Consider the following 25,558-nt stretch of genomic DNA (forward strand, 5'->3'; position numbering starts at 1 on the left):
GTACAAGATCCATAAAGCTTCCATTTGGCTTTCAGAGGCCTCTTTGATCTTTTTCTTTTAAACTGAAACCCGTCGAGGGGAATTTTCCACGGGAAATGATCGAGAGGCGATTCGGATGAGCATTTTCGTGGTGTCGAGCGGTTTGGCTGCATTTTCAGCGCCGGTGGCGGTCACGAGGGCGCGAACTAGTTCGTGAATCATGCCTAGAATGCTTTACATAAATTGCTCGGGACCGACGTCACGTTCTCGGACCCCGAGAGCACGAGGCGACCGCCGCGAGCAGGACGGAGAAGGAACAGCCGAGGCAGAAGTGACTCAGCCTATCCGCGCACGCACGCCGTCGCACAGGACGCACCAGAGTACGACGATGAGAGTCGGAAACTCCGGAAAGGTGAAAGTACGAGCGCGACTCATCAGATCCGTCCTCGGATATCCGATTCCGCGAAAGGATCTTGCGTGGATCGCGAACCGTCGGTCCGGTTGCGTCAGGACGCTACGATCGAGACGTGACCCAGATGAAACTTGGCTTATCTCCTCTACGAACAGTTTCTCACGAGACTCGCGACGCGATTACGGGGGGCTTTCGCCTCTTGGACCCTGAAGAACGCTGGGTTTCTGCGGGATTTTGCTTTTGGAACGACCGGCTGGTCCATTTAGAGCCTTTTATTTTCTGGGATATTGGCTCATCCTGGAGGCTCTGACTATTATAACTAAAATAAAATGGGGCGAGAATGTAGAATTAATCTATCCTCAAAATGGCGTAAAAGTTAACGATATTTCCCATCAACATTGGAGGCTCTTAGAGCAGACAATTACAGGGGATGATCCCAATTCAATAGGAGTAACAGTATTTGATGTTTAGCTGAGTTTTTGCCTCTTAGAATATAAAAAATTGGGGTGCAAATCGCTTCATTTACTGCACAGAGTTTCCAAACGTACTACAACACCGTAAAGTCCAAGAAAACAATATATATCGTTTAAAAGAGAATCTTTAAAAGTCAGCAATGTAATAGAATCTCTTTTGCACGCGATTCGGGGAAAGGGGGGGCACTTCTTTTTTCACTGTCGATCACCGTTATCGACGAGGAAAATTTATTTTGGTACCACATACCACACAGTTTATTTCAGAGATAATTGATTACTTATCTGAATAAAAACTGACTGATACGTAACGATACACGACTTTCTGTCACTGAATAGGCTAATTCCGAGTCGGTAGAATGAGTAATCTTCCGGGACAGTGAAATCACCGCCACGTTTCCAGACTTAATCAACATTCCTGGCTCGCATACCACGTAGACCATGTTGCATCAATCCGAATAGATAAAAATTGGATGAAGCAACGCGCGGAGAGCCGGGCGCGAAAGGATTTTCCATTCTAACTCTGGACAATGTTCCTTTGGTGGCCTTAGAAGTCGTGGAGCAGAACCACTTTGCGTCGACCCGCGACTATTTGTGGTCGTTCTTCTGGGATTGCTCTGTTTAACTTTTCTAATTGTTCTCCGGCGATGCGACTGTCTAAACCGGCGATAAGAGCTTAGGTACACCGAGCAGTTCTTCCTGGTGCCACCATATACGCTACAGAAGCTTATTACAATAATTTCTGTCCTGATACGCCACCTTCTTTTAGATTAATTTTTCCTTACCGAAATTAGCCGGAAATAAAATGGCTGAAACGTTGAAGGCGGGTTGGAATGCCTTTGGCTCGTATATGGGTTAATGGAAATGCCTGCACCCGTGTCGGAAGTAAGCAGAACCGATGCTGACAGCAGCTGCAAGGTTAGCAATCGTTGCCACAAAATTGCCAGGCGAACGGACAAAAGGATCTCTTTGTTGGCGCGAGGTAGAACGCGACAACGTTTTATTTTTTTACGAAAAAGAATCAATCCTTTTTTTTTATTAACACTTAATCCTCATAACGTTTTTTTTTTCTTTTTTTTTGACAATGTATCGCAGCCGGAGACATGCATATATGACACGCACACGTACTTAATTACACTTATGCTCGACACTCTTCGATCGCAGCGCACGTATTCGTAATCGTTTCAAAGTCGACGAGTCGCGTTTCGGTGTGTTTGTTCAGCGTGTTCTCGCATCCGAGAGAAAAGAAATTCTTGTTTTCCGTTCGTCGTCGATGCCCCGCGGCCTTAATGACTGACGCTTCGAGTGCTCCTGTCGTCCGCCATGCTAAGCGCCGGAGATTTCTGCAACAGGCGACAAAGTTCTCGAATAAATAATTTCAGAGGCACTTTTAATCTTCCAATTGAAATCGAGTAAGTTTTTGAGCGTAAGTTTTTGAGGACGCTTGTCTATGGGCGCCATTTTTGAATACTGCACTTTATTTGAAAAATAATATTATCTTAGCGTTGAAAACACGAAACGTTTGAATAAATATTTAAATCAGACTGTCGAGGACTGTGATATTCAATCTTTGGAGTGGGAGGATTAAACTACTCGAAATTAATGTTTATCGATAGTGGGTATTACAGATAAAAATCAGTGTTGAAATTTATGAGAAAATAATTAATTTTATCTAATATGTACGTAATAAACGGATGATCGAAATTTAAGAGAGAAAAATGATAATTAAAGGTCTACATTTCGTTTTTGATTATCGAAGTCTATAATTTGAACTTCGTTTTTTTAGATCACGATCTTCCTTGCTAGGCTTGTGAAATACGTACGACCCTTTCGATGATGTCCTCCGCGGCGTTCACCTTCGCGGGTCTAGCTGGAATTCCTTTCTTCGGTTCCCGGTCCATCTTATGAATCATCTTATAGACGCTCGAGTTCATCAAGTGATCGTAGTTCGGTAGATTCGTCTTCTCGTACTTCTTGAAGTTCACTCTGCGCCAATCAATTATCGACGATTACCAATGCATACTTCGTTCTGGATTATTAACGTACGCTATAATATCGCTGCTCACGGTATGAATAAAATCAACTTTCAAATCTGTTGCATCGTTTTAGTTATACAATCGTTGGTTAGGTCTTATTTTATATTTGTCCAATTAATTATTATATTGCTGTAATCCTTCGGTAATCAACGACTTTCGTTTATTTTATTACTTAAAGCAAACAAGGCACTAGTGTTATGAAATCTCTAAATTTGTTAGTACGTATATATTAAAAAATGTTCAAATGTTCCTGCAATAACAAAATATACCTCCTTCACCACGATAATTTCAAAAACTTCGATAAAAAGTAAAAATATATTGATTCGTTGTCACGTTTAACTTGACATCCAAAAAGAAGTAAGCATGGTGCGTTTTTGTCCAAGGAAAATTGTTTCGCGTTGCAAAAATCGTTCGGATAAAAATACAAAATATTTCCAGAGGCTCCTGTCGTCCAAAGAAATCCAAGTGCCATTTTTTAAAGTGATGCAAAGTCCGTTCGTGATCACAGAGAATATATTTCTTTTAATTCGTTCATTTATCGATGCTTATCAATATTTTGGAGTCACGAAGATAAATGGAGTTACACCACTTCCACAACGAACCTGCCAATTTTATTAAATTAGGTACATGTGGATCGTTAACTTAAATATTGATATTTTCTTTTAATTCAGCGAGAGACGGTTCGTACAATATCTAGATTAATTGGACGAATTTTGTTAAAAATTATTCGCATACTGCAGCTAGCTACAAAAATTTTAGTAGCCTATTTTTCTGTGATATTGGGTTGTACCATAATTACTTTTTTCACAACTAGCGAGATAAAACATTTAAATGCACGTTTATACATATATACCATTATAAAGCGTGCAACCTCAATTACTCATACATTATCGGCGCATCGTTGTACCGTCTGACTAATAAGAATTGTAATCTCAGGAATGTCTTTAAGCAAAGAGGCCACGAGATCGCTTCAAGTCGAACAGTTCGATCAAGCAAAGGAGGAAATTAAAAAAAGAACAGAGCCGCTAAGCCCTTCGCTCATTGTAATCTTCTATTTCACGAACGTTACCTTAATTCTTCTGTTCTTTCAAAACTTCTACCAAAAAATTATTTAAAATAATTGTGGTGCAACCCAACGACTGTAAGCGTTACATTAATAAGATTAGGATTCATTGAAGGACGTATTACAATAACTTCTCACGTGTTAATGTTCGTCAGGATTATTTTATTTAGTAAATGTTTGTTATAGCGGAACAGGTTAAGATCATCGTGTCGAGAATGCGATGAGTCGTGCGCTCGCGGATGATTTCGTAGCGAGAGGAATTAATTGAAAGCTGTTTCCATCGAATCGACAAGAAAAGGTAGCCTCACCCTAGGGCTCTGCCTCGAATAACTTCCGCCTGGGAAGATAGAACCTCGGCGATCATTTCGTCGTTGAAGAAATCATTCGGACACCTCCATCTGCGGCCGAGAGTGAGCTCGACCTGCTTAGCCTGGGGCCAGAGATCTTGCGAAGGTTTCCTCCCTCTTTGCTGCATTCTTTGCTGCAAAACGCGAAACCGTCATTCCGCCATTGAAGTTAACGTTCTGCGACACTGGTTCTACCGAGGGATTCACGTGCTTCGCGGCCAAATAACCGGGTAACGTGCGTGACACGGATACTTTCACTTCCCGCGAAGTTTAAGGACCTTAAAACTCGAAGGACAACACTTTTCGAACGAACGTTTTACGTACGGTGTCACGGATAAATTCTAGACGTTTAATGGACGTTCAACGTTCGCTTCGGCTCTCTTAAGCTTTGTTTGCCTCGGGCAACTTCTCCTAATACCGAATCGATCAAAGTCGTTCCACTAAAATGGCACTTTTTCTGTAATATTTTGTGAAACTTCCTTCAAACTACTACGTTCTATTCTATTGATTTGTTAATACTTTTGCTCGATATAAACGCAGCTTCAGGAGCACTGCGAGGGGAGGACGTACGAGAACGTTTGTTCCATACGGGGTCGTGTCAAATTGGACATTTTTTTGGACCAACATACTGGATTGAGCTGAAATTTCGATTCTTTGAGATTCCATAGAACCTGAAATGCATCTAAATTTCAGCGAAACTTGAAATGCGACGTAACGACGAAATTCACGAGAAAAGGAGCATATCCCAGGGAACAAGTAACGTATACATTCCACATCACTCTCCGGAATACCTGCAATTCCTGTATAACTTGATCTTTTGGCGCTAGATTCGGATCTGGTTCGAAACTTCCTACAATACACAACGCTTCGTTTTCGTTACCGTTACTTGGCGAAACAGTTTCGTCAAAAACTGATTAAGGTCTTTAGGATTATTCTGTTCGTTAAAGTAAAGATACCTCGAACGTCGGTTCGTTGGAAAAAGGAATAAATAAGTATTTACCATGGGAGGGCGCCGGGCTGGGCGACTTTAGAACTTTGGTCTCGTAAGAGACAACGAACTTCTTCACCCTGCTTCCCTCTTCGCTCTTCACTGACAATGTTCCGTCCAGTTCTTGCGTCTCGGTGTCCTCCTCCTCCTCTTCGACGCTTTGCTCGACCATCCGCGTGTGCTGGTGCTCGTCGTAGTACGCGGTGTACGAGAAATCCTCGGTGAACTCGGTCACGTCCTGTTCCTCCGTGTCCTCCTGATCCTCGTGATCCTCGTCCTCGGATTCTTTCGTCGCCTCCTTCGGCTCTTCGGCCTCTGAAACATCGTATCAACGCGTTCACTACTAAAATCATAAACTACACGATTTAAAATTGTCTCGTAACTTGAAAACGTTCGCTAGTTAAGACTGGTAAACAATGAAACCAAATAAGTCACGAAGCAGAATCGACGTTCCAAAACTGTATTCGTAAGCTGTTCAAAATCTACGAACGGGCCTGAAGTAAAATTTGCCAAGCGTGTACGGTGGTCGCGTCAATTTGTTCGCGTCCGTATTTTGGACGCGCGTCGACCGAATTCTGACCTGGTTGCGCGGCGCGTTGGCATCGCCTCAAAAGCCATAAACGCGTGAAATTTGAAAATATGTTCGCGGCTGGCCGTAGGATTACCGATCGAGACCAAGCTAAAGGAGCCTAACCTCGGCGCGACTCGTCGCTGTCGTCGGCTGCGGCGCCATTTTGGGCGCCGCTGAGCTCCATGATCTTCTGCAGTTGCTCGGAGACGATTCTCAGGTGGGTCTCGATCTCGCTGGGTAGCTGCTTCAGGGCCAGCAGCTGCCTCTGAACGTTGTCCAGCTGCTTCTTCAGGTCGATCTCCGAGTTCACCAGCTCCCTGATCTTTTCTTTGTCGACCTTCGACGCCAGGTCAGCCATCTCTTTCTCGATCTCGTTCAAAACGGTCTCCCGCGTCGATTGCTCGCGGCTCGCGTCCTCGTCGCGCGCGGTATCCGTCACCACGGTCGTCTCCTCGTCGCAGGAAACGTTCTCTTCCGGTCGCTGATCGGTCTCGGACTCTTCCGGTCTCGAGGATTCCGCCTTCGATTCCGGACGCGACTCCGCCTCGCGTTCTTGATCCGATCTACAGCCGGGGTCTGGGGTCGCCGACGGCGTCGCCTAAATTCAGACAAACAGCTACAGAATTGGGGGATCGTGTAGGGCGAACTGTCTGTTTGGTCTGGTCGTGCAAAGAAGCGGGACTGAAATGCGCACAGAATTCCCTTTCTTCTCCTCTCCGCTCGAAACTTTTCGTCCATCGGGTTATAGATAGCGATGGGATTTCGAGCTAGCTTCCAACTCTTGGCTCGGTTTAAGCTCGCCTCTTAATCGCGCACTTTGGAAACGAAGAAACTCCCGATCGTTGAGAAAGCAAACTCTGACGATACCTCGAAGGTATGCTGCCTTTTGGAGGAAAAGTCCAAATTGATTGGTTTCAGACGTTGTTTAAATTAGCAAACAAATTCACGATCTTAGTTACGGAAGTTTACGATTGGCTCTGCAGATGGCCTGGATCGTGAATTTTTTTCATAATTTAAATATCTGACATTTCAACGATTCGAACGACTCGATTGACTCGAAGATGGCGACGTTTGATACCCGTCATTGATAATCTCAAAATAAGAGAAGGTGGGAACAGGTTAGGCCGTTTCATAGCGTGTAATACGTTCGAAAATTTCAAATTTCCACCGATCCCGGATTCTGTGCGCATTTGGATTGATCGTTATCGTTACGAGTACCTTACGTTCGTTACGGTGAGTTAGTACTCGTATTCGTTTCCGGAGAACGGACAGGATATCGGGATAGATCGTCGTTCCGGACGAGACAGCTGCGTCCCAACAACTTCTATTATTATTTTTTTCTTTTTTTCTTTTTTTTGTTTGGCATTAAAGGGTTATCGAGACTCTAGCAATGGGTGCATCCAGATACATTTGCTTTTTATTTCGAACGTACTTTTTTTTTTTTCTCGACAATCCATGTTTGTGCGTACATTGACAATGAGAGTATATGTAAGATACGATACATGCATCGATCTACGCGTGCATGATAACGCGAGATTCGAGAGTTCTACTCTACACTCGTTAGACTAGATGCGAATGAATTCGACGTGCTAGTGACGATCACTTTCGACTTTTGTTTTTTTTTTTTTTTAATAAGTATTGTACTACGGTTACGTGTACTTGCAGGGCCGTGCGTTACACCGTCTCGAAACAAACGATTCGTTTGCCACGTGGAACGTTAGGGTGCCTCAGAAAATCTTGGTCTCTTTGCTCCCTGGAATCTTTAAATCATTCGAAATTTTATTCGAAATAAAACGATACACTGGCACGTTGTAGGAAATCTATTTTGTCGATTACGAGATTATATCTTGAATTTCTTTTGAATTGCCAAGAAAGTGTAACTCTATAATTTGTACTCTCAGGAATTTTCGAAAAATTTCAATCGCTAGTTCAGAATTTGAATCCAATTACCATGTTTTACAAAGAACGAAGTAAGAATGATGGCAGAAGATCATTACCGAATAAGAATGTTGAAGTACACGATATTTTCTGGGGCACCGTACCGATCGAACAGAGAATAAAGTACCGATTAACCCCTCAGAGTCGGTCTACCACGGTACAGACTCCCGCCAAGATTATTATAAGTATCGTACAAATAAGAATCTTGAATATATATTAAACTGAGTTAATAAGACGTATATTAGTGAACGAGTTTATCGGAATACGCGACTCGCTGGTTCCGGTCGCGGAAACGGAGAGTCGCGATCCTCCGTCGCTGAGGGGTTAAGATAGATGCTGTTACTTTAGTAAAACGTTACAACGATCGAAATAAATCGAGTATTAGTTAATTATTTCCTGTGCACGGCCCCAGGGACAAGTACCAACAGCCTCTAGTCACGAGAAACATGTTACATGTTACACTGGACAAGAAGATACAGAACACACACTTTACGACGAACACTGTTTCATTATCATTTTCGTTTCTATACGTTTACAGATGGCCCATGATGATCTAGCGTCTGTTAGGGATGTCCTAGAACATGTGACGTCGTTTTAAATCTAAACATAATCGTAAGCATTATAACAGTACTGTCCGATGTTTGTGTCATACTCGGTTATAAACCATCGAACGATCTACTTGTACATGTACAATAAGATGATCGAGGTGCAAGGTACGAACGCGTACGCGACCAGTCTCGTGAAATCGACGCCTATGCGATTCGTCAGGCCCTCGTAGAGGATCGTCGGGACGAACGACAACCGGCGACCGTACGGATCGCCGTCCTGGACCGCCTTCTTTTCTACGTCCTTCGATCCGCGGGCGAAGATCAACGGAAGCCAATCGAAATCGGGAACGAAACCGCGGAGAAGGTTCGCGAGGCTCGTCGAGGTTTCACGGGGCACGGTGACTCTGGAGGACCTCGAGAGACGCCTGCTACCGCGATGGAACACCTCGGCGCTGATGAAGTCTTTCGAGGAACGAATCAGATCGCCGCTCGACGAGGAATCGGAAACACCCTGGAGGACCTGGCGACGAACGTAACGAACGATCGAACGGAGCGACTCGAGATGCATCCTGGCCACGCGTTCCGCGTAACGAGCGCGAACGAACAGCTTCCGCTTGGAGGAGACCACCGAGGACGGGCGCGTTGGGAAACGATCGAGCAGACCGTTCCGGATCAAGCACCTCTCCAAGTAACGACCCTTCGTCTTGATCATCGTCGAGCTCCTCCTCCTGGCGCCGCGTACGCCGACCGGCGACGGAACGCCCTTGATATAATTCGTCAGACACTCGAGGTTCTTCCGGATCACGCGCTGGAAGTAACGACCCTTGAAGTACAGACGCCTGCGGGTCCGCGAGCACGGCACCGCGGCGCTCGTCGAGCGTTCCAGGTACGCGAACACGTCGGAACGCAGACGAACGACCAGGAACCGGACGGTCCTCGCGAGGATCCTCTCCGCGTAACGGGTCCGTCTGCACGAGACCTCTTTCTCGCCGAGCAGATCGAGCAGCTTGCTCGAGGAGCCGCCGTCCGGGCCCTCGAGCAGCCCCTCGACCACGCGTTTCAGATACGTCTCGAGGTAACGACCCCTCATCCTGGACCTCGAAGATTTCTCGACGCCGCCGCGACGCGGTTGCTCCTCGGACTGCTCCGCGGCCAGGACGGCGGCTGGTGTCGCGCGATCGCAGGCGTCGTTCGGCTGGCAGAGCCGCTCCCTGAACGAGGACCTCGGTTTCGTCGGTTTCTTGGCCTCGACGTGGGCCCTCTTCCCGAACAGGCACCCGCGTAGGTAGTGCGCCCTCGTGTAGAACCGTTTTAACCTGCGCTTGCACGGCGGTCGTCGCGCCACGGACGCGTTCTCCCTGCGTTTCGACAACTGGGGCGTCGCGACTACCTCCCCGTCGCGGGACGAGCATCGACTCGGGTCGATCTCGAGATACGTGACGAACACCTCGGACCGCGTGGCGAATGACTCGAGCTGTTCCTGTTCCGGCGAGCAGGGAACCTCGACCGACGAACGATCGTCCTCCTCGACTATCGCCAGCGTTTCGTTACTGGCCATGTTTACCTCGGGAGTCGGGGGCTCCGGGGTCTTTTCGTCTTCCGGTTTCAGCAGCCCGCTCTCCAGCAGCCGGTCGGTGATGGTCCTTTTTTGCTGCTTCTTTATCACCACTTTGTACGACTCGACCTCGGTCTCTTCCTGTTCCTCGGACTTCTTGCGGGGCTCCGGGATCGGCCGCTGGGGCTTCTGCAGGAACACGGACGTGCGTTTCAGCTGCTCCACCAACGGCGGCTCGGACGTCGCGAGATTCTGCAGCTCCTCTATCACCTTCGACTGCTTCAACGACGTCACGCGGGGACGGAGCTTCTTGAAGTTCACCCTGGAAACGCGGCAAACAATTTTACACTTTATAGCTCACAATTATCTAAGACGCGCGTCCTACTATAGCGCTCTCTTAAATTGCTTGTTTAAAATTATTAATGGGTCAATGGTCCCTCGAGATCCTTCAGGGTTACTCGCACTTTCATCTCAAAGTACTACTGCTAATACATACTTTGTGTCTGTTGACTTTTTTAATGTATCCTTCGAGAAATTTATATATTAGATGAATTAATATTCGTAAATAGATAGATAAATTTATTTAACGAGTATGGCCCCTTTGGGTCGGAAAAAGTATACACGTGTATTGTTCTTCCACGAGAAAAAGGCACAGCGTGTTTACATCTCCGATCCTCTTGCAGCCCACTGACTCTCCTTCTATTACAGTTATTGGCAATTTGACTGTATGGAAATGGGGATGTAAAAACACTGTGCCTTCTTCTCGTGTATAAACAGTACACGCGCGAGAATAAATTTATAGGATATAACAACATCGAACACTCTCTAATCCTTAGTCGTCGTATGTTACGTCCATTTTACTAAATTTCTCATATAAAGAGGCATATTTTATCCATCTTCGTCCGACTAAAGGTCAAAGTTCGTCTTTTGGAAACATTCTTTTGGAATTATACGAAACGTTTGAACGAAATTCTTCGATTGGAAGAATGTTTGGCGAAAGTTTTGCGAGGAGCAAAGAAGAAACGACGAATCGGTACCCCAAAACTCCTTTATCGTTCAAGAGCTCCTCTTCCTCTAGAATGAGCTGCGCGATCTCGTCGTCGGTGAGGTTCTGATTGGGCACGATCTCGCTGTTCGCGTCTTTGGGCTTGTCCGGGAGCGGTTCCACTTCTGGCTTGGCCTCCTCCTCGAGCGGCTTTTCCTCGTACGTGGTCGTCACCACCGTCCGCTCGATCACGGTCTCCTCCTTCAAGATCTCCTCCGGGAACAGCGGCGGCAAGTCTGCGAGCTAACCAATCCGATTACGACGAGGAAACGACGATTGATATTTCTTATTAATCGTCGTGGATTAAATCGTAAAGCGTTCGCGGGTCCACGACGAGAGTCGAAACGTTATGATTCATTCTCCAACAGTTAACGCCGTTGACTGTCCGCTGACCCACATGTGGGTCGGGACGGTTTTGACTCAGGAATTCGCCGAACAGAAAATAAATATCACTCTCACCGATAATTTAAAAACTTCTTATATCGGATATCGTAGTTATAAATACACCACTGAAAGTTCGAGCGGTTTTCGCGATTCCGGGGGCAGTGAACGGCGTTAATAAATCGTCTATAAATAATTAAGCTGTTTCCATTCATATTTTGATCCGACTGCGCGACGATTTATTCTCTACGCTCGAAAAAGGTATCCGAATATCGGTTGAATAATGGCGACCGGCTCGTCTCGACCGCGATCAGCTACCGAAAAGCCACAATTTATCGCAGGAAGCCATTAATAAAGCGCTCAAAATCGTGATTAATCGCAGGAAATCATTATTCAAGCGATCGTGTTCGATCTATTTTAACCCTGCAGTACTATTTTAAAGAGCGTGTTTACTATTAGATTGTCAATAGATTTATTTTCACGAGCCGGGGGTGCAATTTCCCCGGGGTTGCAGCGTCGACGAGACTACGCGTACAGTATCGCAGGGTTAAAAAAAAAGAAGGGTCGATCGATCTTGCTGGAGGTACCTACTGGGATTTTGTATGGAACGATGTTCTCCTCGGACAGCGCCTCCAAAGCCTTGAGGGGATCTTCTTGTCTGCGCAACAACCGTGCCGATTAGCTGGTTCTGGGCTGGACGTGCCGACCCGGTCGCGTTTTTTTTTTTTTTTACGCGAAACGTGCAACGATTTTTGACTCGTTTCCCGAAAGGCCAACGCCTCTGAGCCGGTCCGCGCGCGAAAGGGTAATGAGGGATCGGGGAGAACAAACCGCGGCGCTCGGTGTAAATGCCAGCAATAAAATCGCCGACCAATGATAAACAGATTTCATTCTGGGTCACCTATTTATAAGTGTTGCAATTCGTTGCCACACGTATGCCCGTACGCCGGGATATTCTGGCCCCCGGCGTATATTATTATAATGCGCGCGAACGTACAGGGACACCCGTGCGTTGCTCGCGCGATTCCGTCAACGATTGTTTCCACAAAATAAAGAAAATAATAATTCCGTCGACGAAGAACCGTTCGAACGAGGGATCGACGCGTCGCGAAGCGTCGCCGGGCGATGAATCAGCCCGACGCGTATTCGAAATAAAATTCTCGCGTGTCGAAAGTAGTTCAAGTTAAGCTTCGCGGTCCAAGCGGATCGAGACGATGCAACAACGTGTCGTTGACATTGGGACGCGATTATTTTCACGGTTAACTTGACCGAGTCACTTCCGACGGACGACGAAAGCTTTCGTCCTAGGCCAGGCTCCGACCAACGCGAATTCGTCGAGCGAGTCGCCGAAAAAGACGACGTCTTTAGGGGTGGGGTGGTCCAGGAGGTGATATCGAGCGAAACAAGCCCTGTAGAGATCGTGTCGAAAGCCGATAATTAATTACGTCGAACGATATTGCAAGCGTTATTGACGTTGTGCTCGATAATTGTTTCAACATTTCATTCCAACGACTTCCAACAGAATTTTTTCAGAGAAACTTACGTTAGATTTCGTCGTTTATAGTTTTCTACGCTGCGAGTGCAACTTTTGTTTACACTCTGTTTTCTCTGTTATGTCCTGGAGCTTGTGTTCTACGTTGCCGCAGAAATCAGTCGCGAAAAACGGAGGTCCAAGGCAATATTTTTATTAGGAATCTTCTCTTTTCGCTAACTTACCTTAACACACCCAAAACGAAATTATTCCCCGCTCGCGTGAGCTCCTCGTGTGCCTGACCATGGGTCAAGCTGCTGATGGGTTGATCGTTCAGTCTCACTACGACGTCGCCGACCTTCAAGCCCATGCATTCTGCGAGGCTTTCCTCCGTTACCTGAGAAACACATTTTTCCATCTCTTTTCTATCTCTAAACCACCCTCGACGCTCAGCCAAACACGGAATAACGTGACAATGACAGGGCTGGAACTGTTCTAAACATTTAAACCCCTAATTGGAACCTAGAGATTGTCTCCTAGAAGCGTGTAAGTTTGTAAACTTTAAATTTATAGGTTTTTTCAACCCTCTGCGGCCCGAGACATTTTGGTATCTCACTATTCAGCCACTGCTATTTATAACCGACGGCTTCTGCGTATTTCCTTATCGTAGCAACGAAGACCCAATTTGCAGTAGTATATTTAATGCATGCGCGGCAATAACTTACAGAAATATGTTTTACCGTTCGTAATTTAAAATTAGTCATCGTATATTTATCGAGAATATTTAGACGGTCGTTATATCGTACGATAAATATTTGTGTTTGAATTTCTTTAAAAAATAGATAAGTACACCGGTGCACGAGAAAATAACACACGTCAAAATATCAGTCATCGTCTGGTGACATAATATCGCAGGCAAAAATATCTCATGACAAATATCACGGTAATTTCTAATTATATTTTTGTTAACTTAATTAATGAACGTGTAATAGCTTTACTATTTTCAGTTGACTGTTCATCGTTAGCGAATGCTTTTTATTATAGCAATAAGTACGTGTATTATCAAGCGAAAGCGTGAGCGGGGGAGGAACTCACAGTATATCTACGCTTGACTCATTAACCCCCTCCCCCCCAAATTGGTGATGTGTCATACCTTTGTCTGTGATTAATTTGTCGTGGGATATTTTTACCTATGATATTTCATCATACAAATTTTTTGTATATTTACTGGGAACATTAATGACCTCTGTTGTACCAAAAAGCTTGCCAACGAAATGAGAAAATGTTGCCTGTCTTTGGTAATGCTATTTAAAATTGCAAACACTGTCATACTTTTCATGAAATTTTACGAGAAACGACTAAAAAGAATTTAGATATCCTCAGCAGTTTGTGAGAAAACTGTATTTACCGCCCTGTTCACACTAAGCGTCGGTAAGGTAGAAGTAGAGATCACTCAAAATGATCCAAGCGTTTCTACTTTATCGACGATGTAAACAAGTATATTCCTACGAGTATGCAACCGTTCGTGCATCGCTGCATTTCCATAGACGTTCACGAGTATACGAAATCGGTATCAAATTGTTTAAATTAATTTTGATATGGATGTAAAACCAAACTTAATTAGCATTAACTTATACATTCGACTATCGACAATTTATTAATTTCTCCTACAAACGAAATTATGGCAAATCCATCTAATCTTTGACTTCTTCGTCAATAAAAGGATACACAGAGTATCCCAGATATTTCTATACCAATTTTATCAGTGTGTATTGCAAGATAAATTCTGGACAATCGTGTGCATTAACGATAGCGTGCTCTAATGGTACAGTAAGAGTAGTGAAAACAAATGATACGTACTCTGATGACAGTCAGTGGCTGTGGAAAATCGCTTCCACCGGCCAATCGAAATCCCCATGGTGTGTTGTCGAATTTTGTGAATTTTATATTGATAGCCATGTTGATCTACATCTGAAAATCGTGCGTTCGCGATCACGTTGAAATTGCCGTGACCTCCACGTTCGAAAGATCAATCCCGAAAGGGATTTCCGCTTAGGTTCGATCGATTATGTAACACGAAACAAACAGAATTAGTTCGGCGAGCTTGAATTTCCTCGAGCCGCTTCGTCGATCGCGTTGACGCGCAGTGTTGGGCATTAATCTATCAATTTCGTTGACTGCAACTTGAAAACAATTAAAAAGTTTCATTGTCAATTACGATCAACGACTGAAACGATTCCAATGTTAATTGTCAATTGTCAATTGAATTGCATTTTGCCCAACACCGAGTGCGCGCGTCGACCGGAACCGCATGCAATCCGAATCTGAAAGACTCCGGAACTTGGCGCAGGATCGTTCGCGCGCGAGCTCACGGTCGTTCGTTAATTTATTCTTCCGGTTTCCGGTGGTGGGCGTACGAAAGAAGGAAAGCAACAGAATCGATAATGACATTGACATTGAAAAGATACTTGGAAAACGTAATTTGTAAAATACAACGAGATTGCACGTGAATAGTGTCGCGGCGCATTCCCCTAAAAGTCACCCTCGTTACGTAATACCGATTAAAGCCAGCAACGAACCGACGGCCGCGCAGATCGATCGGTCACGATCGAGGATTTCCGGGGTCGTTTCGATTCCAGCGCGTGTAATCGAACGTTCGTCTTCCGGCGGCGCAAAATACGTGGTAAAATCGGAATAAAAAAAAAAAAACATCGAAACGTCGGAACGCAGTGTCTGCCGCGAGGAATTCGTAGTATGTACGCGGAAGTGGCCGCACGCGTCGACCGAAACGAATATAGTCTAGGCGGCGCGATGAATTTACACAACGATTCGCCTCTAACTCCGTTACTTGCCAGTGAATCTCGCGGTTTGGGATCGTCGCAGGAACGATGCACCACTATGCACAGGGTAAATTGCTATATCACTGGATTCATCGAGAGCACAAAAGCCGACCGATCGATCACGGCGGAACCGACCGATCGAACGAACGAACGAACCGGCCAACTCTCGAACACGCACAAAACGGTGTCACGATAAAGTTTGCCAGAAGGCAAATCGCAGCTGCCGACTCGAACGCCACAAATACACGGCCCCTTCTCCCCCCAGCATCCCCGTTCCCTGCACCCCCTGCTAACCAATCGCAAAACAGTAGGAGGAAGCAGGCTCGATCTATTTACTGATCGATTTATTTAGATTCGGGTCCTCGATTTCCTCGTCGTCCTACGAACCGTCGATTCGCTTCGTCGCCGACTGGCGCTTCGTATAGCTTCGGGGATTCGAGGAAGAAGTAGTTGATTCTAAAGGTTCTTCCGCGATAGTGAATGTATTATTTCATGAATACCTACTAAAAAGTATCGAACAACATTCCTGTAGAGCGACGAACAAACTTATTGAAAATCGAAAACAAATTTTTAAGGAAAATCGACAGGGGGTAGGTGGAGAAATTTTTCGACAAAATTGAAAAATTTCAAATCGTCTTGAAAAAATTATTTTTGGTTGCGAGGGTCGATTAGAATCATTTTTGGTCAATACACATACCTCCAAAATCTTACGCATTTTTGAGAAAAAAATTCAGCAAGGTGGGCAAATTTTTCGGCGAAATTGAGAAGTTTCAAATCGTTCTGGAAAAATTATTTTCAGTTCCGGGGGGCAATTGCAATCATTTTTGGTCAATAGACATACCCTCGAAATCCTACGCATTTTCGAGAAAAAAATTCAGCAAGGTGGGCAAATTTTTCGGCGAAATTGAAAAATTTCAAATCGTCTTGAAAAAATTATTTTTGGTTGCGAGAGTCGATTAGAATCATTTTTGGTCAATACACATACCTCCAAAATCTCACGCATTTTTGAGAAAAAAATTCAGCAAGGTGGGCAAATTTTTCGGCGAAATTGAGAAGTTTCAAATCGTTCTGGAAAAATTATTTTCAGTTCCGGGGGGCAATTGCAATCATTTTTGGTCAATAGACATACCCTCGAAATCCTACGCATTTTCGAGAAAAAAATTCAGCAAGGTGGGCAAATTTTTCGGCGAAATTGAAAAATTTCAAATCGTCTTGAAAAAATTATTTTTGGTTGCGAGAGTCGATTAGAATCATTTTTGGTCAATACACATACCTCCAAAATCTTACGCATTTTCGAGAAAAAAATTCAGCAAGGTGGGCAAATTTTTCGGCGAAATTGAAAAGTTTCAAATCGTTCTGGAAAAATTATTTTCGGTTGCAGGGATCAATTACAATCATTTTTGGTGAATAGACGTAACCTCGAAATCCTACGCATTTTCGAGAAAAAAATTCGGGAAGGTGGACAAATTTTTTCGACAAAATTGAAAAGTTTCAAATCGTTCTGGAAAAATTATTTTCAGTTGCGTGGGTCAATTACACTCATTTTTGGTGAATAGACATACCTCCGAATTCCTACGCACTTTTGAGAAAAAAATTCTTTAATATTTAGAAAGAAGGAATTGTTCCAATGTACAGATGAGGTTAGTAGTGCTATCTAATGAAGGGTACTGCTGAAATTTTTCTGCGAAATTGAAAAGTTTCAAATTGTTCTAGAAAAATTATTTTCAGTTCCGGGGGGCAATTGCAATCATTTTTGGTCAACAGACATACTCTCGAAATCCTACGCATTTTCGAGAAAAAAATTCAGGAAGGTGGACAAATTTTTTCGACGAAATTGAAAAGTTTCAAATCGTTCTGGAAAAATTATTTTCAGTTCCGGGGGGCAATTGCAATCATTTTTGGTCAACAGACATACTCTCGAAATCCTACGCATTTTCGAGAAAAAAATTCAGGAAGGTGGACAAATTTTTTCGACGAAATTGAAAAGTTTCAAATCGTTCTGGAAAAATTATTTTCGGTTGCAGGGATCAATTACAATCATTTTTGGTGAATAGACATACCTCCGAATTCCTACGCACTTTTGAGAAAAAAATTCTTTAATATTTAGAAAGAAGGAATTGTTCCAATGTACAGATGAGGTTAGTAGTGCTATCTAGTGAAAGGTACAGCTGAAATTTTTCTGCGAAATTGAAAAGTTTCAAATCGTTCTAGAAAAATTATTTTCGGTTGCGAGGGTCAATTAAAACAATTTTTGGTCAATAGACATAACCTTGAAATCTTACGTACTTTTGAGAAAAAAATTCAGGAAGGTGGACAAATTTTTTCGACGAAATTGAAAAGTTTTAAATCGTTATGGAAAAATTATTTTCGGTTGTAGGGGTCAATTACAACAATTTTTGGTCAATAGACATAACCTTGAAATCTTACGTAGTTTCGAGAAAAAAATTCAGGAAGGTGGACGAATTTTTTCGACAAAATTGAAAAGTTTCAAATCGTTCTGGAAAAATTATTTTCGGTTGCAGGGATCAATTACAACAATTTTTGGTGAATAGACATACCTCCGAATTCGCACGCACTTTCGAGAAAAAAATTCTTTAATATTTAGAAACAAGCAATTGTTCCAATACACAGATGAGGTTAGTGGTGCTATCTAGTGAAGGATGGTATAATTTCTTGACAAATTTTCTGTTCTCTCGTCAAAGATGTTGTCTGTTCTAAAAAATTAGTTCTAATCATTCATAGACGAGATATAGAATAGATATTGCACGTAATGTCTTTTCGTATCAATTTTAATTTTCACCTTGTACAGGGTTACGGTTGTAAGTAACTTATTAAGAGTTTGATAACAGTCGGTACTTCAGATTTCTTCAGATTATGATAAAACATTGTTATGGTGGTATGCAATTCTTTAAACGTGGATAATTATCGAAAAACAATTTAATCTCGTCAGTCATGAACATTTTAACTAAGAGTGTAGTGAACATTGCTAGGTCCTGCCTACAAAATTCTATCGGAGGTATATTTTTATATTTATTTGTACATTTCTTTATCTAACCTCAAAAACATAACCTCTTTGTAAATAACTTAGCAACAGTTTTGCTTTTACGAATAATATTTCACAATTTTGTATATAATTAGAATTTAGTATACGTAGCAACGATTACTCTGAGTCACTTACCTTTTGTTGTTACGCAAATGCAATTAATTTTATTTGAGAATCGTGCTACTATATTTTAGGTTAGTTTCAACACCTTACTTTACTTTTACAGAAATTTTCTCTCGCGTTAAATATTTATGAACTACCACTACTTACTGTATATGTGTATGTATTTGCAATCAACAGTGTGTTCATCTGTTGCAGGCAGCAGACCACAGTTAACAAGACTATATGCGAATCCTGACATTCAAGGTATTCATTTTAATCTTAAAATGAAATATATTACAGTTTATGAATGAAATAATTTGTCTGAGAAGTAAAAGTTTCTGTTTTCCTCAACAGGTAGCCTATTGAATAATGCTAAGTCAAGCATTGGAAGCATAATACAAGGTAATGTTTTAACATAGTATATATTAAAGCGGTACATTTGTCTCATACTTACCACTGAACAAGATTTCATTCTTTGATTCTGCAATGGTCAAAACGTAAAGGAAACAGTTTTTAAAATTCTAAGGGGCCAGAGTAGTGGTCGAAACACAATGACTAAAATTTAGTAAAAAACGGTACTCTGCTTTCCGTAAACCACGGTGACCCCATTTACGTGAAATCGTGCGAAATTTCATGGTCCTTGTTTGCGTTTCCCATAAGTGTAACAAGGCCGCACAATGCCTTGGGAATTCGAGTGACATCTCGAGTTTCCGTAAGCCTTTTGGACGGATCCGTATCTCTGTTGGAGTAAATGCGGCAAAAGGGGTGGTCGAGCTAAAAAGGGACCACGGCTTTCCGGCATTATTCTTCGCGAAAATGCGCGTGGCTCGCAAAAGCGCACGCAGTCTCTACCTCTTTGATCCCCACGAAAAGAGATCTCGAAATGCAAAAAGGGATCCGGCTACTCCGCAAGAAAGGACACGAATGGGGAGAGCCCTCCTCCGTGGCCAATACCGAAAATCGGTGGGAATCGAAGGGGGTGACGTGTCCATTTGTGGTTGACCAGTTGTCAGAAACGATCTGCGATGGGTACAGCCTGCGAAGGACTCGAATTTTCCCATTTATCGCTAACCTACCAAGAGAGCACTACGACAATCATATCGATTTTTTCCAATCTATCTAAAATCAAATGAGAATGTCCAGACGTGGACAGAATTTCTTACAATTTCATTAAATAAACAAACGGTTAAAAAAAAATCTTTAAAATCTAGAGTTCCATTAAAAAACAAAGGTCCTAACTACGTGAAATCCACAGGGTGTTCGGCCACACCTGGGAACAATTTTAATGGGGGATTCTAGAGGCCAAAATATGACGAAAATCAAGAATATCAATTTGTTGATGAAGGCTTCGTTAAAAAGTTATTAACGTTTAAAGTTCCGCCCGTACTGAATTTTTTTCTCGAAAATGCGCAAGATTTCGGGGGTATGTCTATTGACCTAAAATGATTGTAACTGACCCCCGCAACCGAAAATAATTTTTTCAGAACGATTTGAAATTTTTTTTTTCCGTCGAAAAATTTCAAACCTTCTCGAATTTTTTTCTAGAAAGTGGGTAGGATTTCGGGGGTATGTCTATTCACCAAAAATGATTGTAATTGAGCCCCGCAACCGAAAATAATTTTTTCAGAACGATTTAAAATCTTTTTTTTCCGTCGAAAAATTTCACACCTTCTCCAATTTTTTTCTAGAAAGTGGGTAGGATTTCGGGGGTATGTCTATTGACCTAAAATGATTGTAATTGATCCCCGCAACAGAAAATAATTTTTTTAGAACGATTTGAAATTTTTTAATTTCGTCGAAAAATTTCAAACCTTCTCGAATTTTTTTCTAGAAAGTGGGTAGGATTTCGGGGGTATGTCTATTGACCTAAAATGATTGTAATTGATCCCCGCAACAGAAAATAATTTTTTTAGAACGATTTGAAATCTTTTTTTTCCGTCGAAAAATTTCAAACCTTCTCGAATTTTTTTCTAGAAAGTGGGTAGGATTTCGGGGGTATGTCTATTCACCAAAAATGATTGTAATTGAGCCCCGCAACCGAAAATAATTTTTTCAGAACGATTTAAAATCTTTTTTTTCCGTCGAAAAATTTCACACCTTCTCCAATTTTTTTCTAGAAAGTGGGTAGGATTTCGGGGGTATGTCTATTGACCTAAAATGATTGTAATTGATCCCCGCAACAGAAAATAATTTTTTTAGAACGATTTGAAATTTTTTAATTTCGTCGAAAAATTTCAAACCTTCTCGAATTTTTTTCTAGAAAGTGGGTAGGATTTCGGGGGTATGTCTATTGACCTAAAATGATTGTAATTGATCCCCGCAACAGAAAATAATTTTTTTAGAACGATTTGAAATCTTTTTTTTCCGTCGAAAAATTTCAAACCTTCTCGAATTTTTTTCTAGAAAGTGGGTAGGATTTCGGGGGTATGTCTATTGACCTAAAATGATTGTAATTGATCCCCGCAACAGAAAATAATTTTTTTAGAACGATTTGAAATCTTTTTTTTCCGTCGAAAAATTTCAAACCTTCTCGAATTTTTTTCTAGAAAGTGGGTAGGATTTCGGGGGTATGTCTATTGACCTAAAATGATTGTAACTGACCCTCGCAACCGAAAATAATTTTTTCAGAACGATTTGAAATCTTTTTTTTCCGTCGAAAAATTTCACACTTCGAATTTTTTTCTAGAAAGTGGGTAGGATTTCGGGGGTATGTCTATTCACCAAAAATGATTGTAACTGACCCTCGCAACCGAAAATAATTTTTTCAGAACGATTTGAAATCTTTTTTTTCCGTCGAAAAATTTCAAACATTCTCGAATTTTTTTCTAGAAAGTGGGTAGAATTTCGGGGGTATGTCTATTCACCAAAAATGATTGTAATTGACCCCCGCAACCGAAAATAATTTTTCTAGAATCCCCCATTAAAATTTTTCCCAGTGGTGGCCGAACACCCTGTATAACACTTCCGAGCGTCGCGCGATCGTGTCTGAGTAGTTTCTAATTACGCAAAATTTCGAATATTTCGCAGGGCACGCGGGGTTCGTAACCCAAAGATAAGCCGTTTTACCTGGACGGGATCTTGGCTGCGCGGACGCGACAAAGGCGTAACCGCGACGTCGAAAATTTTCGCAATGTAATCTTGCGCATTGATCTTGGGGAAAAGGGGTTGCCTTCCGTGCATAATAGGTTCTGCTGGTCTCTTGGCTTAGTTAAGTCCGAGTTAGGTCGGATTAGCAGTGGCAGCCTTGGACATCTGTCGTATTGACGGACGGTGGTCAGCCAGATCTCGAAATGAACAACAATGGTACAGTCCCGGCCAAGAGGCCATGGAAAAATCATCGACTGTCACGACCCCGGAGAATATCACGAAATTGTCCCGTCATCCTCGACGTTTCACTTATACTCGAGGAACCCTCCCCCCTTGGGTTACGAATTTCATTCGACACACGATGTATTTTCCAAACGTTTAAAGCGAAATTAGGAAATTTCTGTCGTCATTTTCTGTATTCGTACGAATCCTAGTAACTAAAGTTCTTAATCAGTCTCCTCCGTTGCGCTGTTTTGCAAATGGCGGCGTTCAGTTCGAGTCTCAGCGATCTCACGGACCGCGGACGTTCGTTGCAAGGGTGGGTGGACCAAGCCCCGCAACAATGTTGCTTAATAAGCTTATGCACGCTCGAGCGAGAAAGGACTGCTTTCGTCGAGCGGCTTGCAGATGTCAGGCGTCCGTCATATTTGATATTCCGTCGGCGGAGACCCTCTTTTCTTAGGCTCGTAAGATTATTTGCGAAAGAGTTTTCAGTTTCCCGGTACCGTTACCGCGCAGTGGGTCTTCCATTTCCACAATGGTCTTGACTAGGACGCGTTGATCCTCGGGGACTCTCTCTTCTTCTCTATCTGGCTCCTCCACGAGTTTTCCGAGTCTCTTTGTCGCGTACGCGCAATCTTCCCGCGATGAAAATTGAATCGACGCCTTCGGGGAGCAGTTCGAACGACGATCCCCTTCGAAAGTCGGTACAGAGTTCCCCGCGATAATTGGGAATTAATAAAAAAGATCACCCGTAGGGAATACTAGTCCTGCAACGGGTCAGGATCGTCGAAAAAAATCGATTTCTCAGAGTTTAGGATTTCAACGGTTTTCGGCCCAGGAAAGGAGACCGTGAGCTTTTGTAAAATTAAGCACGGCAGGTATGTTGTCAGAATAAGCTTATTGTTTAGAAAAGAAGGTAGAATTTATTGTTACGAAAATTGTATCGACTTTCGAGTGGTATTCACGTTTGTAATTGTGGGCAATAAACGTATTAACCCTTTGCAGAATACCGTGTATCCAAAAATTATTTTATCCAACGTATACGTACGCACAGAGATCGAAATCTTTCGATAATACGTCCAATTGCATAAATTGACGTAATTGCATAAAGCGAACGAGAAAGCTCTCGTAATGGGCCTTCGAGCGTTAATATCTCGTATCTTCGAATTGTTTTCTTGCCCCAGGATTCGAACAGATAAGACTGGGGTCGTCGTTGCAAAGAATGCACAAGCTCGGCAGACCTTACAAAGTGCATAAGAAGAAGAAAAATCCACTGGATGGGAAACCGTTCGCGAAAGGCGTGGTTATAAAGACGCTGATTAAAAAACCAAAGAAACCGAATTCAGCGAATCGAAAGTGCGTTATGGTGCGGCTTTCGACCGGCAAGGAAATGATCGCCTACGTACCCAGTAAGTATACCGGAAGGATAATTATGATACAGTCGATATTTGCATCGTTTTGCGTTACAGAAATCGGCCACAATCTCCAAGAACACAACGTGGTGCTGTGCAGGGTGGGAAAGCTGCAAGATACTCCCGGTGTCAAGATAAAATGCGTTCGAGGGAAATACGATTTGCCACATCCGATTAAGAAAACGTGAGAGAATATACGCGTGGAGATGGTTGTAATGTTGTGTAAAAATCGGGAAATAAAACGTTTGAAATATTGAGTTTCCTTTAAGTTTAAAAATAATGTGATATAGGTTGTTACTCCTAGTATTAGTTCGGCAACTATACTTTCTTAAACAAAATACGATAATTAAAATTGTCCGTATACCTTTGTGAATTCGATCGATGGAAGGGTTTAGCGAGGTCACGCTTTCCGGATCTGGTCGGCCCACAAATTGCGGCCTTTTGACACACATTTCGTACGAGGTGGCTGTCGATCCCCACCGCGCGTTTACCGTTAGCTGGATCGTCCTCCCGAGAGGAGACGTAGACGCATTGTTGCCCTAGTATATCGGGATGTCACAATGCGGAAAGGGTCCCGGGCGCAGCCCCCTTCTTTGGACATTATTACGGAAGGGTTGGCCTTCCAGCATCTGCACCCTGCATCCACCCACGCGGCCACTGGCTATTGACCATATGACACGCTGACCAATATCTCGATGTTTTGAAGAGACTGGCTCTCAACCTGGTCGCCTCGATCCTCTAACGCAACGTTCCCGTTTCAATTAACGCGCGCAAAACAGCTGGCCGTGTGTACCGTTTCGCTGGTACAATTCTCAAAATGTTAGGCGGACCAATTAAATTTCTTCGAACGGATTAAACAGCAGATGTTGGAGAAGTACCTCGTGGAGAGGTATCCTCCATTTCTGATTACAGTTTGTAGCACAGAAATTCGAAGCGTAACATTTAGTTTTGTAATTTAGAATTAGGAGGTAAACGAGATACAGGGTAAAAGAGAATTGAGAACCTGCGGAAGGGACGATCGTAGCGATTGCTATCAAAAGGCTTGCGCAGGACGGATTCGAGGTTATTAAGTTTTCCCGTTGCGCTTCTTCCGGCCGTTCGCAGACAATGGTTAAATGGTGTTATTGCAGAATTTGGGAAAAAATTGTCGATCGTAAAAAAAGGAGTCCAGGGGTAAGCGAAATGTAGAGTCTTCACGCGTTGGGCGACAATGGTCGTTAACTAATTTAAACTGTTCCCGAAGTCAGGCGAAGTTAATCCGTTGCGCTATAATCGAGTTTTCCTTAATCCAGCCGATCCTCTGGTTCCCGTTCCATCCGTTGTAAACGCGTACAATAAAAACAAACGACGGTATTCCTGGACGACGTTTTTAGCTGGCACGGAAAAAGTTCGCTAGAAAATCCAGCTACTTTTATTACGTTGCCGGACAAGCGTGTACCTGACTCGAGATTTCAGGAAGAACGCGACATTCCCATTTACGACCTCTTCGCCCTTTATATAATACCGGTTGCTTTATTACGGTTTTCCGCAATAATCACGGTCTCTTTGTCGATACACGTTTCGTCCTGATAAACCGTACTCGCTCGTAACTCGCATTTTCGCTTGCTGTTAGTCAATTTCTTTGGTAGCTTATACTGTAGTCGAAACCTTCAAAAAAATGTAAGTAAAAGAATATAGAAGAGACTTTTGGTAAGAAAAATACTTTTAATCGATGTGCCTTTGCGTACAAGAATTTTGTAAAAATTATTAAAAGAGGAGTAGAGACTGAGGTCTGTGGATGTTTTCAACCTTCAAAAAAATGTAAGTAAAAAAATATAGAAGAGACTTTTGGTAAGAAAAATACTTTTAATCGATGTGCCTTTGCGTACAAGAATTTTGTAAAAATTATTAAAAGAGGAGTAGAGACTGAGGTGTGTGGATGTTTTCAACCTTCAAAAAAATGTAAGTAAAAGAATATAGAAGAGACTTTTGGTAAGAAAAATATTTTTAATCGATGTGTCTTTGCGTATAAAATTTTTGTGAAAACTTAAAAGAGGAGCAGAGACTGA

General features: G+C 42.8%; 2 protein-coding genes across 4 annotated transcripts; one reads left to right on the forward strand and one right to left on the reverse strand.

Moving 5' to 3' along the window:
- Nucleotides 1–1,903: 1,903 nt before the first annotated feature.
- On the reverse strand, nt 1,904–15,891 carry LOC143350592 (uncharacterized). Of its 3 annotated transcripts, XM_076782670.1 has the most exons (11): nt 14,665–15,285; nt 13,050–13,201; nt 11,925–11,991; nt 10,945–11,195; nt 9,917–10,229; nt 5,990–6,464; nt 5,308–5,610; nt 5,099–5,157; nt 4,269–4,441; nt 2,685–2,847; nt 1,904–2,204 (listed from the first exon to the last, which is right to left on the reverse strand). In XM_076782670.1, the coding sequence occupies exons 1-11, from the start codon at nt 14,761–14,763 to the stop codon at nt 2,148–2,150; spliced, it is 2,112 nt and encodes a 703-aa protein (XP_076638785.1). In that variant the 5' UTR covers nt 14,764–15,285; the 3' UTR covers nt 1,904–2,147. The 3 variants fall into 3 exon arrangements, 2 of the variants coding, with proteins under 2 accessions (XP_076638785.1, XP_076638782.1); XR_013081178.1 differs by lacking the exons at nt 1,904–2,204; nt 5,099–5,157 and having other exon boundaries at nt 2,707–2,847; nt 14,665–15,293; XM_076782667.1 differs by lacking the exons at nt 1,904–2,204; nt 2,685–2,847; nt 4,269–4,441; ... (1 more) ...; nt 5,308–5,610; nt 5,990–6,464 and having other exon boundaries at nt 6,499–10,229; nt 14,665–15,891.
- Nucleotides 15,892–18,404: 2,513 nt separating this feature from the next.
- On the forward strand, nt 18,405–23,771 carry Tko (30S ribosomal protein S12 technical knockout). Its single transcript, XM_076783277.1, has 5 exons — nt 18,405–18,660; nt 19,006–19,053; nt 19,144–19,191; nt 23,283–23,507; nt 23,568–23,771. Exons 1-5 carry the CDS (start codon nt 18,597–18,599, stop codon nt 23,696–23,698), a joined length of 516 nt encoding a protein of 171 aa, XP_076639392.1. The 5' UTR covers nt 18,405–18,596; the 3' UTR covers nt 23,699–23,771.
- Nucleotides 23,772–25,558: the final 1,787 nt, after the last annotated feature.

This window comes from Colletes latitarsis, chromosome 2 (assembly GCF_051014445.1).
Source record: "Colletes latitarsis isolate SP2378_abdomen chromosome 2, iyColLati1, whole genome shotgun sequence".
Classification (NCBI taxonomy): domain Eukaryota; kingdom Metazoa; phylum Arthropoda; class Insecta; order Hymenoptera; family Colletidae; genus Colletes; species Colletes latitarsis.

Bases quoted from the DNA above. Each gene is read 5' to 3' on its own strand.
- Tko (XM_076783277.1), top strand. From the start codon at position 18,597: ATGAACATTTTAACTAAGAGTGTAGTGAACATTGCTAGGTCCTGCCTA. The intron at 18,661-19,005 runs GTATATTTTTAT...CATCTGTTGCAG, and splicing joins CCTACAAAATTCTATCGGAG to GCAGCAGACCACAGTTAACA. The intron at 19,192-23,282 runs GTAATGTTTTAA...TTCTTGCCCCAG, and splicing joins CATTGGAAGCATAATACAAG to GATTCGAACAGATAAGACTG.
- LOC143350592 (XM_076782667.1), bottom strand. From the start codon at position 14,763: ATGGCTATCAATATAAAATTCACAAAATTCGACAACACACCATGGGGA. The intron at 11,196-11,924 runs GTAGGTACCTCC...CGGATTGGTTAG, and splicing joins TCGTTCCATACAAAATCCCA to CTCGCAGACTTGCCGCCGCT. The intron at 10,230-10,944 runs GTACCGATTCGT...CCGCGTTTCCAG, and splicing joins AACGATAAAGGAGTTTTGGG to GGTGAACTTCAAGAAGCTCC.